At 41.3% G+C, this 14,221-nt stretch overlaps 1 protein-coding gene across 1 annotated transcript; it reads left to right on the top strand.

Moving 5' to 3' along the window:
• The first annotated feature begins 411 nt into the window (after positions 1-411).
• On the top strand, positions 412-10,035 carry LOC149373292 (uncharacterized). The gene is made up of 9 exons (XM_089597526.1): positions 412-510; positions 635-1,537; positions 1,621-1,999; positions 2,104-2,373; positions 2,503-2,587; positions 2,639-2,874; positions 2,932-3,947; positions 5,300-5,985; positions 9,969-10,035. The coding sequence occupies exons 1-9, from the start codon at positions 412-414 to the stop codon at positions 10,033-10,035; spliced, it is 3,741 nt and encodes a 1,246-aa protein (XP_089453652.1).
• Positions 10,036-14,221: the final 4,186 nt, after the last annotated feature.

Here is a 14,221-nt window from a genome sequence, read left to right as displayed (position 1 = left end):
ACACCTTGCGCGAAGCAACAGCTAACCCCGAGAACCATCTTCTACGTCGGCGCAAGCTAGCTCTCTCTCACTCGCGCTCACAGCTGCAGCGCCTATACCACTACTATTTGTGCAGTGTTACATTTTCCATCGGCTACAAGCCTTCTTCTTGTACTATAATATAGTTAGTTCCTTTTGTATAGTCTTAAGCTACAACACATGCCTACAGCCCTTTGAGCCGTGTCTCCTTTGTAATAATTCTGTTCTACAATAAAGGCAATTCTATACAATCTGCATTTGCTCTGAGTCTCTCTACTCAAGCCCGGAATCCTATAGACTATACCCCAAAGTGGTGACCCCGACGTGATGGTTTTCAGTATACGCACCAGGATTTCGCTTACACGAGCACGAGGCCGTGGCTAAGGCCAAAGCATGGAGAGCGAGGCTGAACATGGAGAACATTCGCAGCAACAGCGACAAGCCTTTTCCTTCAACGTAGGCCCAGAAGCAGCAGCTCAGCTACCGGCATCGGCGCCTATCTAGGCGACCCAAGACTCCACTTCGTTTTTCCAGCTGCCTCTGCCATATCCTTTTTCGGCCGATGCAAGTGGAGAGCTACATGGTTTTTTTTCGCCCACCATCTTGAACACCAAAGCCACTTCGACAACCCATTGTGCCTCAGCCTCGTTTCGCATCCAGCTCAACCACAGCCCTCGAGCGCACAACTACCTCGTGCACGTCTCTGCTCCTCGAGAACACTCCTCATCGCCCTCAGGAGGACGCGCTACAGCGCAGCCAGGTGAGCCAAGTACTTTTCAGCGAGAGCCATAACCTCACTTTCGAACATGCGTTCGGCCACGTGCCCGCACCAAGGCACGTGCTAAAGCCTGCTTGTACAAGCAACCATACGACCACCCACACCAACGTCGAGCGTCAAGCCACCTCAAGAAGCTCTGGCGCACCCTACGCTACCGACGAGGTGATCGAGGACATAACCTCTCACTTTAAACACCTGTCGCCCCTCGACTCAGTGCCTCCAACAGTAGACGAGGACCCTCCCGAGGACGCAGACATGGCAACAAAGTGCGAAGTGCCCCGATTTTGGCGTTCCAAACCTAAACTCTGGCTTCAACACACTGAGTGCATTTTTGCCTCACACAATGTCGTCAACGATGCAGTGAAGTACAACCTCATCGTCAGCGCACTTGACAGCGACGCCATTGACCAGCTTGCAGACATCATCAGCGACCCACCCGAGACCGACAAATACACGGCAATCAAAGAAGCCATTCTCTCGAGGACGTCCGATTCGCCTGAGAAGCAGCTAAAAAAAGTGCTCTCAGATCTACAGCTTGGCAACATGAAACCATCTCAACTATGGCGCAACCTCAAAAGCCACACCGGCGCCAACTTCACGGACGAAGCCCTCAAGGTCAGGTGGCTAGATCTTTTATCACCCAACGCTACCATACTGCTTCGAGTGCTGGACCAGGCTAACATGCCCAAGCTCGCAAAGGCCGCTGACAAACTGCTGGAAACCGGAACCTCCGTAATGGTTGTGAGTCATGCACCACGTTCCATGAGTTTCCCTGCAGGTCAAGCCAGACATCCAAACCTCACACAGGAAGTTGCCGCCCTTAGGCTTGCAGTAGCGCACCTCAACGCGCTCACACGACAGCAACTCGAGCAGCCCACGGCCAACAACAACAACAACAACCGTCGTCAACGGAATTCCCGCTCCCGCAGCCGAGGCCGTTCTTAGTCACCCGCAGCCACGCCGACCTCGCCTTCCTGGTGCTGGTACCACAACAAGCACGGAGCAGCAGCCATACGCTGCATGCAGCTCTGCTTCTACCGTGCACCCATTGTACCAGGACAGGGAAACGCTTAGTGCCACCTCTGGATCAGGTGGCAGAGGTGAACACACGCATAACTGAAAACCGCCTACACATGTGCGACAAGCGCACCAACCTATACGCTTTCTCGTGGACACTGGCTCGGTCCTATCGCTCTTGCCAAGGTCAGCAGTTCAAGAAAAGCTACTACAGCAGCCACTCACACTATACGCCGCCAACCAGTCGACTATCTAGACCTTCGGCACATACAAGCTGTCGCTCAACCTAGGTCTCCGAAGAGATTTCGACTGCACCTTCACCATCGCCAACGTGCTACACGGTATTACTGGAGCGGATTTCCTGACAAAGTACGGGCTCTTACCCGATCTCAATGCCACCAGGCTTATAGATGCCCTCACAGGCCTCGCCTCGCAGGGAGTCCTTGACAGGACGCCTTTTCACTCGGTTTCAACAGTCACTCATTCCTGCGACAACAGCAGCACCTTCGCACAGAAGTATGCGGAGCTATGCAAAGAATTTGCGGACCTGTTCGAGCTAAGTAGCAGTCCTATCCAGCTCCCAGGACTACCAGTGAAGCACTCAATCAGCACCACAGGACCCCCAATCTTCGAGCGCCCTCGACTACTATCTGGAGAATGACTGAATGCTGCGAAAAAAGTTTTCGCAGATCTCCTTGAAAAAGGTATTATCAGACCCTCTAACAGTCAGTGGGCCAGCCATCTTCACCTAGTGCCCAAAAAGGACGAATCATGGTGCGTCATGGGGGACTACCACCACCTTAACGCGTGAACGATATCCGACAGGTACCCCCTGCCCATAATCAACGACCTTCTTCAAGAATGTCAAGGCTCCGTCTACTCCACGATCGACCTACAAAAGGCCTTTTATCAGATCCCTATCGCTGCAGAAGACGTTGAGAAAACCGCTGTAACCACTCCGTTCGGCCTTTTCGAATTCCTTGGCACCTTGCTAGGACTTCGAAACGCAGCACAATCCATGCAGCGCACCAAGGACCACATCCTTCGGAAGCTGCCTTTCGGCAGAGCGTACATTGATGACATCTTCATAGCCTCATGATCACACGAGCAACACCTAGACCACCTTCATCAATTGTTCGTCACACTCCGGGAGACCAAGCTGAAAATCAACCCGCAAAAGTGCTCTACCGGCAAACCTCAAGCCCTCTACCTAGGCTTCCAGGTCTCAAAGGATGGATTCCAGCCTCCTCCTGCCAAGACAGAGGTAATCAAAGTCTTCACTAAGCCAACCAATGCAACGGAGCTTTGCAGATTCCTCAGTGCCCTCAACTATTACAGGCGCTGTGTTCCACACGCCACCAAACTGCAAGCACCACTCCACGAGTTGCTCAAAGGCCTAGCAAAGAAGGCTACCCTCAACTGGACACCAGAAGCAGAACAAGCCTTCAAACGTTGCAAACAGTGCATCGCTCAAGCCGCTTGCACAACGTTCCTCGACCCAAATGTGCCCTTGGCACTCAGGACCGACGCTTCAGACGTCACCATCGATGCAGTCCTAGAACAGCAGCAGGCTGATGGTTCCTGGCGACCCCTAGGGTTTTACTCACACAAGCTGGACAAAACGCAAAAACGCTACAGCACGTATGATGGCGAACTTCTGGCCGTCTACGAAGCCGTTAAACACTTTAACAGAATTCTGGAAGGCCGAAATTTCGTCATTTACAGGGACCATAAGCCGCTGATCTATGCAGCCTCTCAGCGCTCGGACAAAGCTTCGCCAAGACAGGCACGTCATCTAGAGCACATCCTGCGGCACAACACCGTGTTTGTCTACGCACAAGACGAAGACAACTTCGTCGCAGACACACTGTCTCGACCCAACGACGCCCTGGCAACACCAAGTGACAGCCCGTCTGTTTCAGCTATCCAGAGCAACCTTGCAGCCTCTGCCCATCGTACCTCGCCTCTAGTCAACGTTCTCAACCCGGCCACAGAGACCATCTCCATACCGAGCCTACTCGACGCGGCAACCATCGCAGAAGCACAGGCCGCAGATGACGAACTGACAAGCCTCGACAGCTCCTGTCTCAGGCTCCAAGCTTTCAACATCGACGGACACTTAATCTACTGCAAGGTATCCGTCGAGACGCACGCTCCTGGTGCCAACTGTAACACTGCTTCTTGACCTGAAAGAAAACGAGGCGCCGACGCAGCGTTAGCAAATCTCGATCGCGTTCGTCACCGTTGTCCCTCTCACCTCTTGGGTTTCTGCTCCTGAAAAAGGGGGATAGGCGCGGGAGTTCTCCCGTTCTACGGGAAAAACTATTAATTTACACACAACAAATACCTTTCACTGTTTCTTTATTAAACACTTAACACTAATACACAGTCTCCCTCTCTTCACAATACACGACACAATGCTTCACTTCGACCTCTGGACGGCGCTACAGCGACTCCGCCTCACAACCTGCGAGCCGCGAGCGCTCGTCCACCACTTCCTGCTGGTCCAGGACCAGGAGGGGCTCCTGCTCGCCCTCGACCCACACTACTACGCACACACTCACACTCCGTCCCCAATCTCTCACACTGCTATACCCTCTCTCTCTCTCTCTCTCTCTCTACTCTACTATCTATCCTAATACACGACAACACGCACGAAAAATGGCGGCCCTCCCATGCACCTCGCGGTCTCTCGTAAGCCTCGTCTCGTCAACCCAAACTCTCTCTCTCTCTCTCCCTCACTGTCTACACTACAATCTCTCTCTCGCACGGTCCACGCTACACACTACTTTTCTCTCTCTCAATATATATATCTCTCTCTCTCTCTTTCTCTAGCCTCACCTCCTGGTCAAAACGTCCGCGAGTCCAACCCGGCGTAATGTCGTCCGGTGTCCTCGAGCGGGTCGTTCGTCCTGCGGCTTCACCCTTTCTCTTCTCTCTCTCTCTCTCAACTCTTCTCTCTCTGCTTCTTCTCTCAGCGGCCTTATTCCTCGACCTGGAGACCTCGTCGTCCTGGGAGAACACAGCAGCTTCTCGTCTCGCACGTACACTTCTCTCTCTTCTCTCAACACTCAACGCACCTTCTCGAAAACTCTCTCTCTCTCTCTCAACTCTCGCCACGAAAACCCGTCAAGTCACCGAAGCTCTCGCTGCTCGCGCTTAAGCGTGCAGTTCGAGGCTCTACTCTCGACTCACTCACGATCTCTTGCTCAAGCAATGGCCGCCGCCACTGCCACCGCCACGTATCTCCTCTCGCAGTCACTCTCATACATAGCAGCTGCTGTGTCTCGGTAGTCGCGTTCGCACCTTCCTTGTCCTTTTCCGCTGGCGCTGCTGTGTCTCTGCATCTCAACGATTTGTCCGTTGGCGTCCTCGTCTCCTCCTCTCAGCGTATATACAGCTCGCGAAAAACAAACAGTTCAGAGAAGCGCCAAATTAATGCTCTTTGTATACACGTTGCATCAGCGAGAGCATTTTGGAATATAGAGGCCATTTTGCCTCGTTACACAACACTGTGAGGCTTGCCAAAAGGCCAAAGTCGCCAGACACAACAGAGTAGCCCTCGGTTCCTTCTCCAAGCCCGACAACAGATTTCACATCCACGTGGATCTCATCAAAATGCCGTTGGCCCAAGGCATGCAATACTGCCTCACGATCATCGATCGATTCACAAGGTGGGCGACCGCAATTCCGCTACCTAACAGTACGGCCACAACCATCGCCAAGGCCCTCTACACCCATTGGATATTAAACTTCGGCACGCCGCTGTTCATCACCTCTGGACGTGGTGCACAATTCGAATCGATGCTCTTCAACGAACTCGCCCTTACTCTAGGTACACAACTCGTCCACACCACGTCATACCACCTTCAGTCCAATGAGATAATCGAAAGGTTTCATCGCACCCTTAAAGCCACTTTAAGGTGCTGCACACAGTCCTTGCTAGATGCCCTGCCAATGGTGCTGCTAGGTTTGCACACCAGCTTCAAGGAGGACCTGCAAGCTTCACCCGCAGAGATGCTGTTCGGCACCACGCTTCGCATCTCCAGAGAGTTCTTTACAACTGCAACTGCAGAGGCAAACTCGTCAGCCTTTGTAAATAGCCTCCGTCAGTTGTTCCAGAGCATCAGGCCCGTACCAGCTTCTCAGCACGCCACCCAGCATCTATTCTGGTACAAAGACCTACAAACGTGCACACACGTTTTTGTATGTGATCTATGTAGCATTATAATATTAGAGAAGAAAAACTATCTACGTCACACAAAGTAATGCCAAAACAAGAAAAATTTTAAGTGTATTAAATGCGGGAAATGTTTCAAAAGAAAGTATCACTTTCAGAAACATCTGAAAAATCATGAAAAAACGTTCAAAAAAATATTTGTCAAAATTGTGGGGAAGGTTATGTAAGAGCAGAGCACCTTAAAAGACATTTTAGAGTATGTAATCAAAATAAACATCGCAAGTAAGTTAATTGTAACAAAATTTTTTGTTATGGTCAAATAAAATTATATGTGAAAATTAGACCATTTGTAACAGTTAATATATAAGGCTTTACAAATTTACTCACATTATACATGGAGGAGTATGGGGGGAGCTGGAGGGGAGCAGAGGGGAGGTGGGGGAGCGGGGGGGCGTAGAATTAATTAGGATTACTCGAAAAATGCAAGAAAATGAAAGAAAAACTATCTTATTTGGGAGGAGCTGGTGGGGAGGGGGGAGCGATGGGGGGCGAAACCTCGCTCTAACTCTTACGACTATACAATATAGGAAGATATAAAGTTCCCATTTAAGTATTAAGAGATTCGCCTACTAAGCCCCAGCTAATTTTCAATAATCTACTTGATGAGTTAGTCTACAAATTTATAAAAACTCTTTGTACCATTTCATTATTAAATATGATTTTGATTGTTTTTTCTCATTTTTTTATTCGATTTTGAAGTCAACATTTTGAAGTCAACAACTTATTGCCGTAGGAAATCATCAATTAATAAAAAGCACTTAAAAAATACTCGTTACCTAAACATAGTCAATATTCGTTCAAGTTATGCCCAACACAATGCAGTCATTAAAAGTTCTCGGATTTTTCTATGATCACATTGAGACTACAGTAGTATCAATTGGTTTATTAATAACTATTATGATTACTCATTTATAATTTGTTGCTTATCTCTATGTATATATTTATATTTATGAAATACTATTCCTTTTTTTATACAACCTATAAAACCGATCAAATTATTTTTCGATTTGAATAATTTAAATATTTGAGTTTTAAAGGCAAACATGCATTGCTATAAAAGTGTCTTTCGAAAAATTATGAAGTAAATTGCATAAAAGTAAATTTAAAAAAACCAATAATCAATGGGTGCTTGGGTACCCAAGTATGGGGTTCCTATCTCAAGTTATGACGTCAATCATGACGTCACGTGTGACATCGCAAAATACGTCATTCATGACGTCGTGAATGACATATTGACGTCAATATAACGTCATTTACAATGTCGCTAAAGACGTACTCCACGACGTCTCAAAAGACGTCATTTACATAGGTTGTTGTTTAACAAAGGGGTGTTTAAAAGCATTTGATGGCCTTGCAGGTGCTACCATCAAGATGGTAACACCAAAACAAAGGGATTCGAAAAGTTTTTGAATTTAGAAAGAGTTTTTTCTCTATTTGAGAAAATTTTTTTTTATTATAAAAAATACTTGAACCTCCCGGTTTTAGTGTTACCATCTTGATGGTAGCACCTGCAAGGCCGTCAAATGCTTTTAAACACCCCTTTGTTAAACAACAACCTGTGTAAATGACGTCTTTTGAGACGTTGTGGAGTGCGTCTTTAGTGACATTGTAAATGACGTCATATTGACGTCAATATGTCATTCACGACGTCATGAATGACGTATTTTGCGATATCACACATGGCGTCATGATTGACGTCATAACTTGAGATAGGGGTTACACTTCTATTACAGACAACATATAAATGGGAGTGCCTTCTGTGAAAGGATATTTAAAATAACCCATTGTAATGTATCAAAGGTGGTGCAGTTACCTTTTTAATAAAGATATTTAGTCATTGGATGTGGTTTTAATACACATTTCAACATGTAATAAGTAAACAATCATAAACAATATATAATAAATAGATAATGAAAGTTTAAAGTAAAGCTATGGTATGACGTGCTACCAGGCTAGCCCGTACAAAACTGTGTGATTTCATCGAATCTTCTGAAGATTTCACACCAAACTTCCTACTGCCTACGATGATTACTGTTAATAAAATAAATATAAAGTTAGGTAGCAAACATAAGAAGAGAACGGATGAACTAATAAACATAATTATTTAACGTAACGAATAAAGATTAATAACAATTCTTACAGTTACTCTCACGACACTGGGAGAGATATAACGCGAGCGTACGTACCTGGTAACAGCCATAATCAGTTAATAACTCCTCACTATACTATACATACTCTTGCTCTTATTGTATCCCGTACGAGTTGTATCTATGCCGTACAGAAAATATCGCTAACCAGAACCAATATAAATTTACTGATATTCTAACGGTTGCATCTTCTAACGTCACGTTGGTAGGGGAGGGTGGGGCAGGCAGAGCACGGCGGCTCAGCATGGCACCCTCATAATATCAATAATCATACACTTAAAAAATTGAATTTTGCCATAAATGTAATAAGAAATACTTATCCTATTATCCTCTATGCTCTCTTTGTCGAAAAATTACGTTTCCGATTTATTATGTAATTTTAAAAATTTCACTGCTAAGAAAAAGTTGGCTTCATTTTTCATTGGCTTGAAACAACTCGAAAATAATAGATTTTTTTAACAAAAATGGGTGCACTATTTTTTTTTTTTTTTTTTAATTTATCTGTGTTATAAACAATATAAAACCTTATTAAAATGGGGCAGGCGTAGCACCGAGGGTAGGGCAGGCGGAGCACGGTCAGCAGCTGCGGTATATATTTGCTGCATTTTATCAGCCGACTGCGCCTAACCTATTCTGTTACGTATAGGTATACCTACCTATAAACCTTATGTAAACAGTCCACAAAATAGAAGTGCAATACTTAAGTAGTTGTAGGTAAATTATCGACAGATAAGATTTATCTAAGAGGTTCCATACCATAATATACTTCTTTAAATATTAATAATACTGTTTTCAGCGATCAGAGTACTAAAATTTTTATGGATATAAATAGAGCTAAGTCCTTTAATCAAGAATTCTTGAGTGCAATAATTTTAAATAAGGCAACAAGAAGTATTATCTTGTGATTTAGCAATTAATTAAACATAAGTCGGTATGCTTAAGTAATACTTTAAATTTTGTTAAATATTTTCTGTAATAAAAAAAAAAAAATTTTTAATAAAAATAAATAGTAATATACAACAACTAACAAATTCATTACAACCCTTCGATGTTTACTTAATCAAAACAGAAAGAAAAATGCCGTAAAAATTTCAATATAAAAATGAGATATTGCGACCGTGCTACGCTTGCCCCACGGGGTGCCACGCCCCACCCACCGGTAGGGCAGTTGGAGCATTTTCGAAGTATATTATTTTTAGTTTATTTGTTGACAATAATGTAAAAAAATTATAAAAGAATGAAACTAAAAGCTGCTACTAAGAAATATTTAAGCCATACAAATAAATTTTTATGATATATAAAAAATTGGTCAATTAAATAAACAGTTTAGTAACTGACAAATTTTATAACTAAATTAAATAAATCAATAAGCAGCAAAATTATATTTAATTTAAAAATAAGTTCCAAACTGCACTACAAGAAGTAGTAATTGACTTTCTTATATTGGGACCACTAATGGTAGCGTGGATAAGAGACCCGGCTCATGTGCAGTGGGTTGTCGATTCAAATCTCGAGAAAAGTGTTACAAGTATTACTTCAAAAACTGGAGCTATGATTTAAAAATATGCTTGGTTCTAAAAAATTAGTATTTGCTTTTTATTTTAGCGGCTGGTTAACGATGCGTAGCAGGATGAAGGTTCAGTGATAGGGTTGTGTATAGTATAAGAGTTTGCTGTATACTGTGCATTTTAAGAGCGTACCAGTAATTGTGTACATGCTGTATTATATTTTCTAGTGTGTACTGGATCTCATTTTGATTTTGCGCAAGGTCACAAGGATTTTTAGTTGAAACACCTAGGCTAGGTATTTGCAAGCACGGCGATGGTGGTGATTAGGTAGTCCAAGATAGAGGCATAGATTTTGGATGCAAAGACAGGAGCTACCTGAATTACAGGGGCGATGTTACCTCCTTCATGATTGAAGTAATTCTGTGGTACAAAAAATATACAAACATGGCATAAGTATCTTTATAAAGGGGCATTCAATGCCCTTCAGCCAGTTTTCCTTTGCAGCGCACCAAGTTGGAATGGTATAGAACTAATGCTCTTGCTTATGGAGTTAAAGGTGGATGCAGTTTAGTCTTCTGAGGAACTGCTCTGTTATTAAAAAAGGGTTTAAGTTACACAAAGGCCTGTATGCCTTGTCATGATAAAGTTGAGGGCAGTCCAGAGATGGTAAAAGTTTCCTACCTTATCGATAAGTTTACTTCGATTATACAGCTGTATAACATTATTACAGTGGCTTCTTTAGGCACACCTTAATGGGGAGTTAACCCATAAAACGAGCGAGTAAGCGAGCGAACGCTACCGTGCACATAAGTATCTATATATATTGAGCACGCGATGGCTCAGTCAGCTAAGTCATGGATTAGCACGCGAGAGACCGTGGTTCGATTCCCGGCCAGTGCAGCTTTTCGGGCAAGTACCTCTGTGATTTTTCACATGTGCTTTTTCACCACGCAATGCTCTTCGAGAAGGGCTTATAGGCGACCTTCTCGCAGCAAAATTGACTAATTTCCCCTTACCCCCTCCTTTAATGAGAGGCCTCCCATCCCTTTCCTTATCCCTCCCCCAAAGGCTAAGTGCCCATAGTAATGCCCTTATTACAGGAGCCGGACATAGAGCACTATAGTATAAAAAACAACATAAGTATTATCTGTAAGTACACCAGCCAGAGCTGACTGAAGGGATCTGTTCGTCTGTCTCTCTTTCTCTCTCTCCCTCCCTCTCGCATGCGCACAATAGTGCGCTGCAGTTACTCTATCTATATATATATATATGACATAACTTCTCTCTTAACTTAATAGTACTCTATATACTCTATATATAGAGTAGGTATACCTACTGCTACATGGTGTAAATTGTAACGTGGCTGCAATACGGGCTAAACTGGGCCTCTGTTACAGCTAAGGTACTGTCATGTAAATAATGTCTGACACAAAACATCGCTTGATCTTTTTGAAGTCTTCGAAAAAATATAGTAAAAATCGTTTTTTTTTCCTATTTATCTTTTCATATCTGAAACGTATGTTAAAAAAACTCACGTAAAATTTTAAACATGTTTCATACGACAACTAAACTTTTGAAAACAAGAAAAAACGCTGTACCTCTAAAGAGAGCAAAATTGGCTAAAAATAACAATTCGTAAGAGTTTTCTAAAAACTATCAACATGATCAAGGTGCACAAATAGAGAGGGGTTAGACTATGAACAAACATTACCTCAATTTTTTGAGTTTTCGACTGTATCTCGAAAAGAACAAGTCAAAACAATTTTTTTATTTTGTATGGCATGTTTGTGAAATTAATCCGAACAATGACAAAATCTTTGAAAAATTTTTGTTACAACATAACCTCCCAAAATTAGAAAAACATTCGTATCTCAAAAAGGAAGCCAGATAGGCCAAAAATAATTCAACGTATGGAAAATAATTATTGAGGTGCAAAAATGTGTTACATAGATTCATACAAATAATCGTAAAAATTCTGAAAATAATAAGTGATATCTTAAAGGTAAAGCTACAACCTTTATATTCTACGTACGATTTGATTTATTTTCTGTTCTCTATAATGTATTACAAGAAAAATTGACCCGTGAGCAAAAATTTTTATTTGTCATATACAAAGATTCCAACAAGAGCTTATTGTGCATATATGATGTCATATCAAATGCACGAATATTAATTTTAAATAAAATGAATTTTTGTCCCGCGTAATGGGACAAAAGTACCGTCTTTCGGCGCAGTATAGTGAAAATTTTTGTTTCATTCTGCATTACATGACCAATAATTCGTACATGTATTACATACATCATAGCAAACATGGAATAGAAGTACTTAGAATGCGTGAATCATAACATAAATATTATAATAAGGTATATGTATTATATGCACTCACATGCTTGAATACGTAATAATATTAAAATTTTCACTATTTTAATATGGGATTCTTAAAGATCTATTAAAATTAGGTGTACTCTAATTTTCTGAGTTTGTACTATACCAAGTAAAATAACATTTAAGTTGGAAGTTTCACTTCTGCCGAGGGTCCCGAGATCCACACCTGGTTTTTTATTCAACAGCTAGCTATTTTATTAGCAAAATAAGAGCAGACGTACTTTTTTAACACTTTAAAAAATAAACCAAGCCTATACTTGGCAAGATTAATTGAGAATTTAAGTCAAAAAGTGAAAAATAAGATGTTGGATTAATAAGCTGTGATCCGACTTTTTACTTTTCTTCTTAATATTTTAATTAATCTTGACGAAATTGAACCTATTCCTTGAAGATTCAGAAATTCCCGTCTACTCTTCGTTTACTGTGTAAATGATCCATATCAAGTGGTAGTTATAAGCTATGTAAAATTTCTGTTGATCAGTAGAGTAGAAAATTAATGTACGCAATATAATGTCTTTCACCTAATCGTGTTAGGTGATTATCAATCCAACATATGGTTTTTTACTTTTCACCTTCAATTTTTTAATTAATCTTACCAATTTTGGACTTGATTCATTCTTTGAAGTGTCAAGATTGTGCGTTTACTCTTATATTTTCGATAAAATAGCTAGTTGTTAAATAAATCATGTTACGAAGCAACACGATTGAGTTACCAAATCGATGAGGTATAGGAAACTGAAACTATTTACGAGTGTCACTCGTAACACTATTTAGGATTGTCCTCATTTTCAAAGATTACACCAGTTGTGAAGAATAAAAGTACTCACGTCGTAGAGCAGTGCACTGAGAGTGTTGTTCAGACGTGCTGCTGACTGCAATGCGATGTCGTCCGCGCATATTTGACCCGTCAACTATAACCGTAAAATTTTTTTTAATTTTGATTAGTACACAGATGGCACATTAATAGTTAGTATGCCATAGTTACATTGAGCACGCGCCACGTTCGATGGTACCACGTGGTCAAACATAAAATAAATAATTACATACGATAGGTTCATTATGCATATAAACAGTTACGAGATTTTTTATCCTCCTGAAAAATATAAAATCAAAATTTATTTGTATTTTAGTGATAACTACGTCCGTCCTTTTCATGTACATAAATATAGTTGAGAAAAATTTTTTCTTTCACCAAAAGATATTAAATTATTATGCATTGCTACATATATAATTTTTTTAATCTTGTTGTTTGATCCCTTATTACTTTGACTACTCTAATTTTATTAAAACTCATAATTTGTAATGAAAATACAAGATTACGTCCAATTCTCTATTTTATTACTTTCCTGAAAAAGAATTTCACGTGACTTGAGCCTTTTATTTGTGACATAATTAGCTTAGGATAATTTTAAGTAGGTAACTTCTAAAGTTTAATTTTGAAAAACAAAATTGTTCTCCGCATATCAAAAAAAATTGAAATTACGTGTTTAATCGATTGTATAAATAAACGTTATGAGTTGGCGTACAAAGCATGCAGAGAGTGGAGCCCTCTTGTATAACTATAACGTAAAACGCATAAAATGGAAAAGTGATTTAGCAGTTAAAATCCACAATTTATCATCTTTATACATTAAATGAAAACAAATTTTTTTCATTTACTGCATGACATATTACTAATAAACGTGTCATTACAATGCTGAATGCTACAATCAAATATTGATATTTGAACTACTACTGTACATAGATTTTTGAGATGTATATCATACTAAAGTTAACTGATAACATGTGACACTTGTTACAAACAAACTCTTCTCTCAGTGTAGAGTTTAAAAATTTTAATTTGGAATAGAAAAAGAATTGGTACAAATACAGAAACACTATAAAAAATTTATGAATTATAAATTATAGTTTTTTAAGTTATTCCCCGAATGACAAAAACTATTAAAAATAAATTTATTTTGTACTCGGTATATTAAGTGAATTTATTTTAATTCCTTTGTTGCGTAGGATTCTATGGTCTTGGGGTGCGCACGAAGTAAATAGTCGAGGAACTAGTATCAACGTCTTTATTTATGCAAAAACGAGAGAAGAGCGCATCGCGTGTGTACAACCTTCATCCTTGCCGGTT

Source organism: Copidosoma floridanum, unplaced genomic scaffold (assembly GCF_036245765.1).
Source record: "Copidosoma floridanum isolate Cflo_tuat_1 unplaced genomic scaffold, Cflo_Japanese_pri ptg000033l, whole genome shotgun sequence".
Classification (NCBI taxonomy): Eukaryota; Metazoa; Arthropoda; class Insecta; order Hymenoptera; family Encyrtidae; genus Copidosoma; species Copidosoma floridanum.
This window is presented reverse-complemented; position numbering and strand designations above follow the sequence as displayed.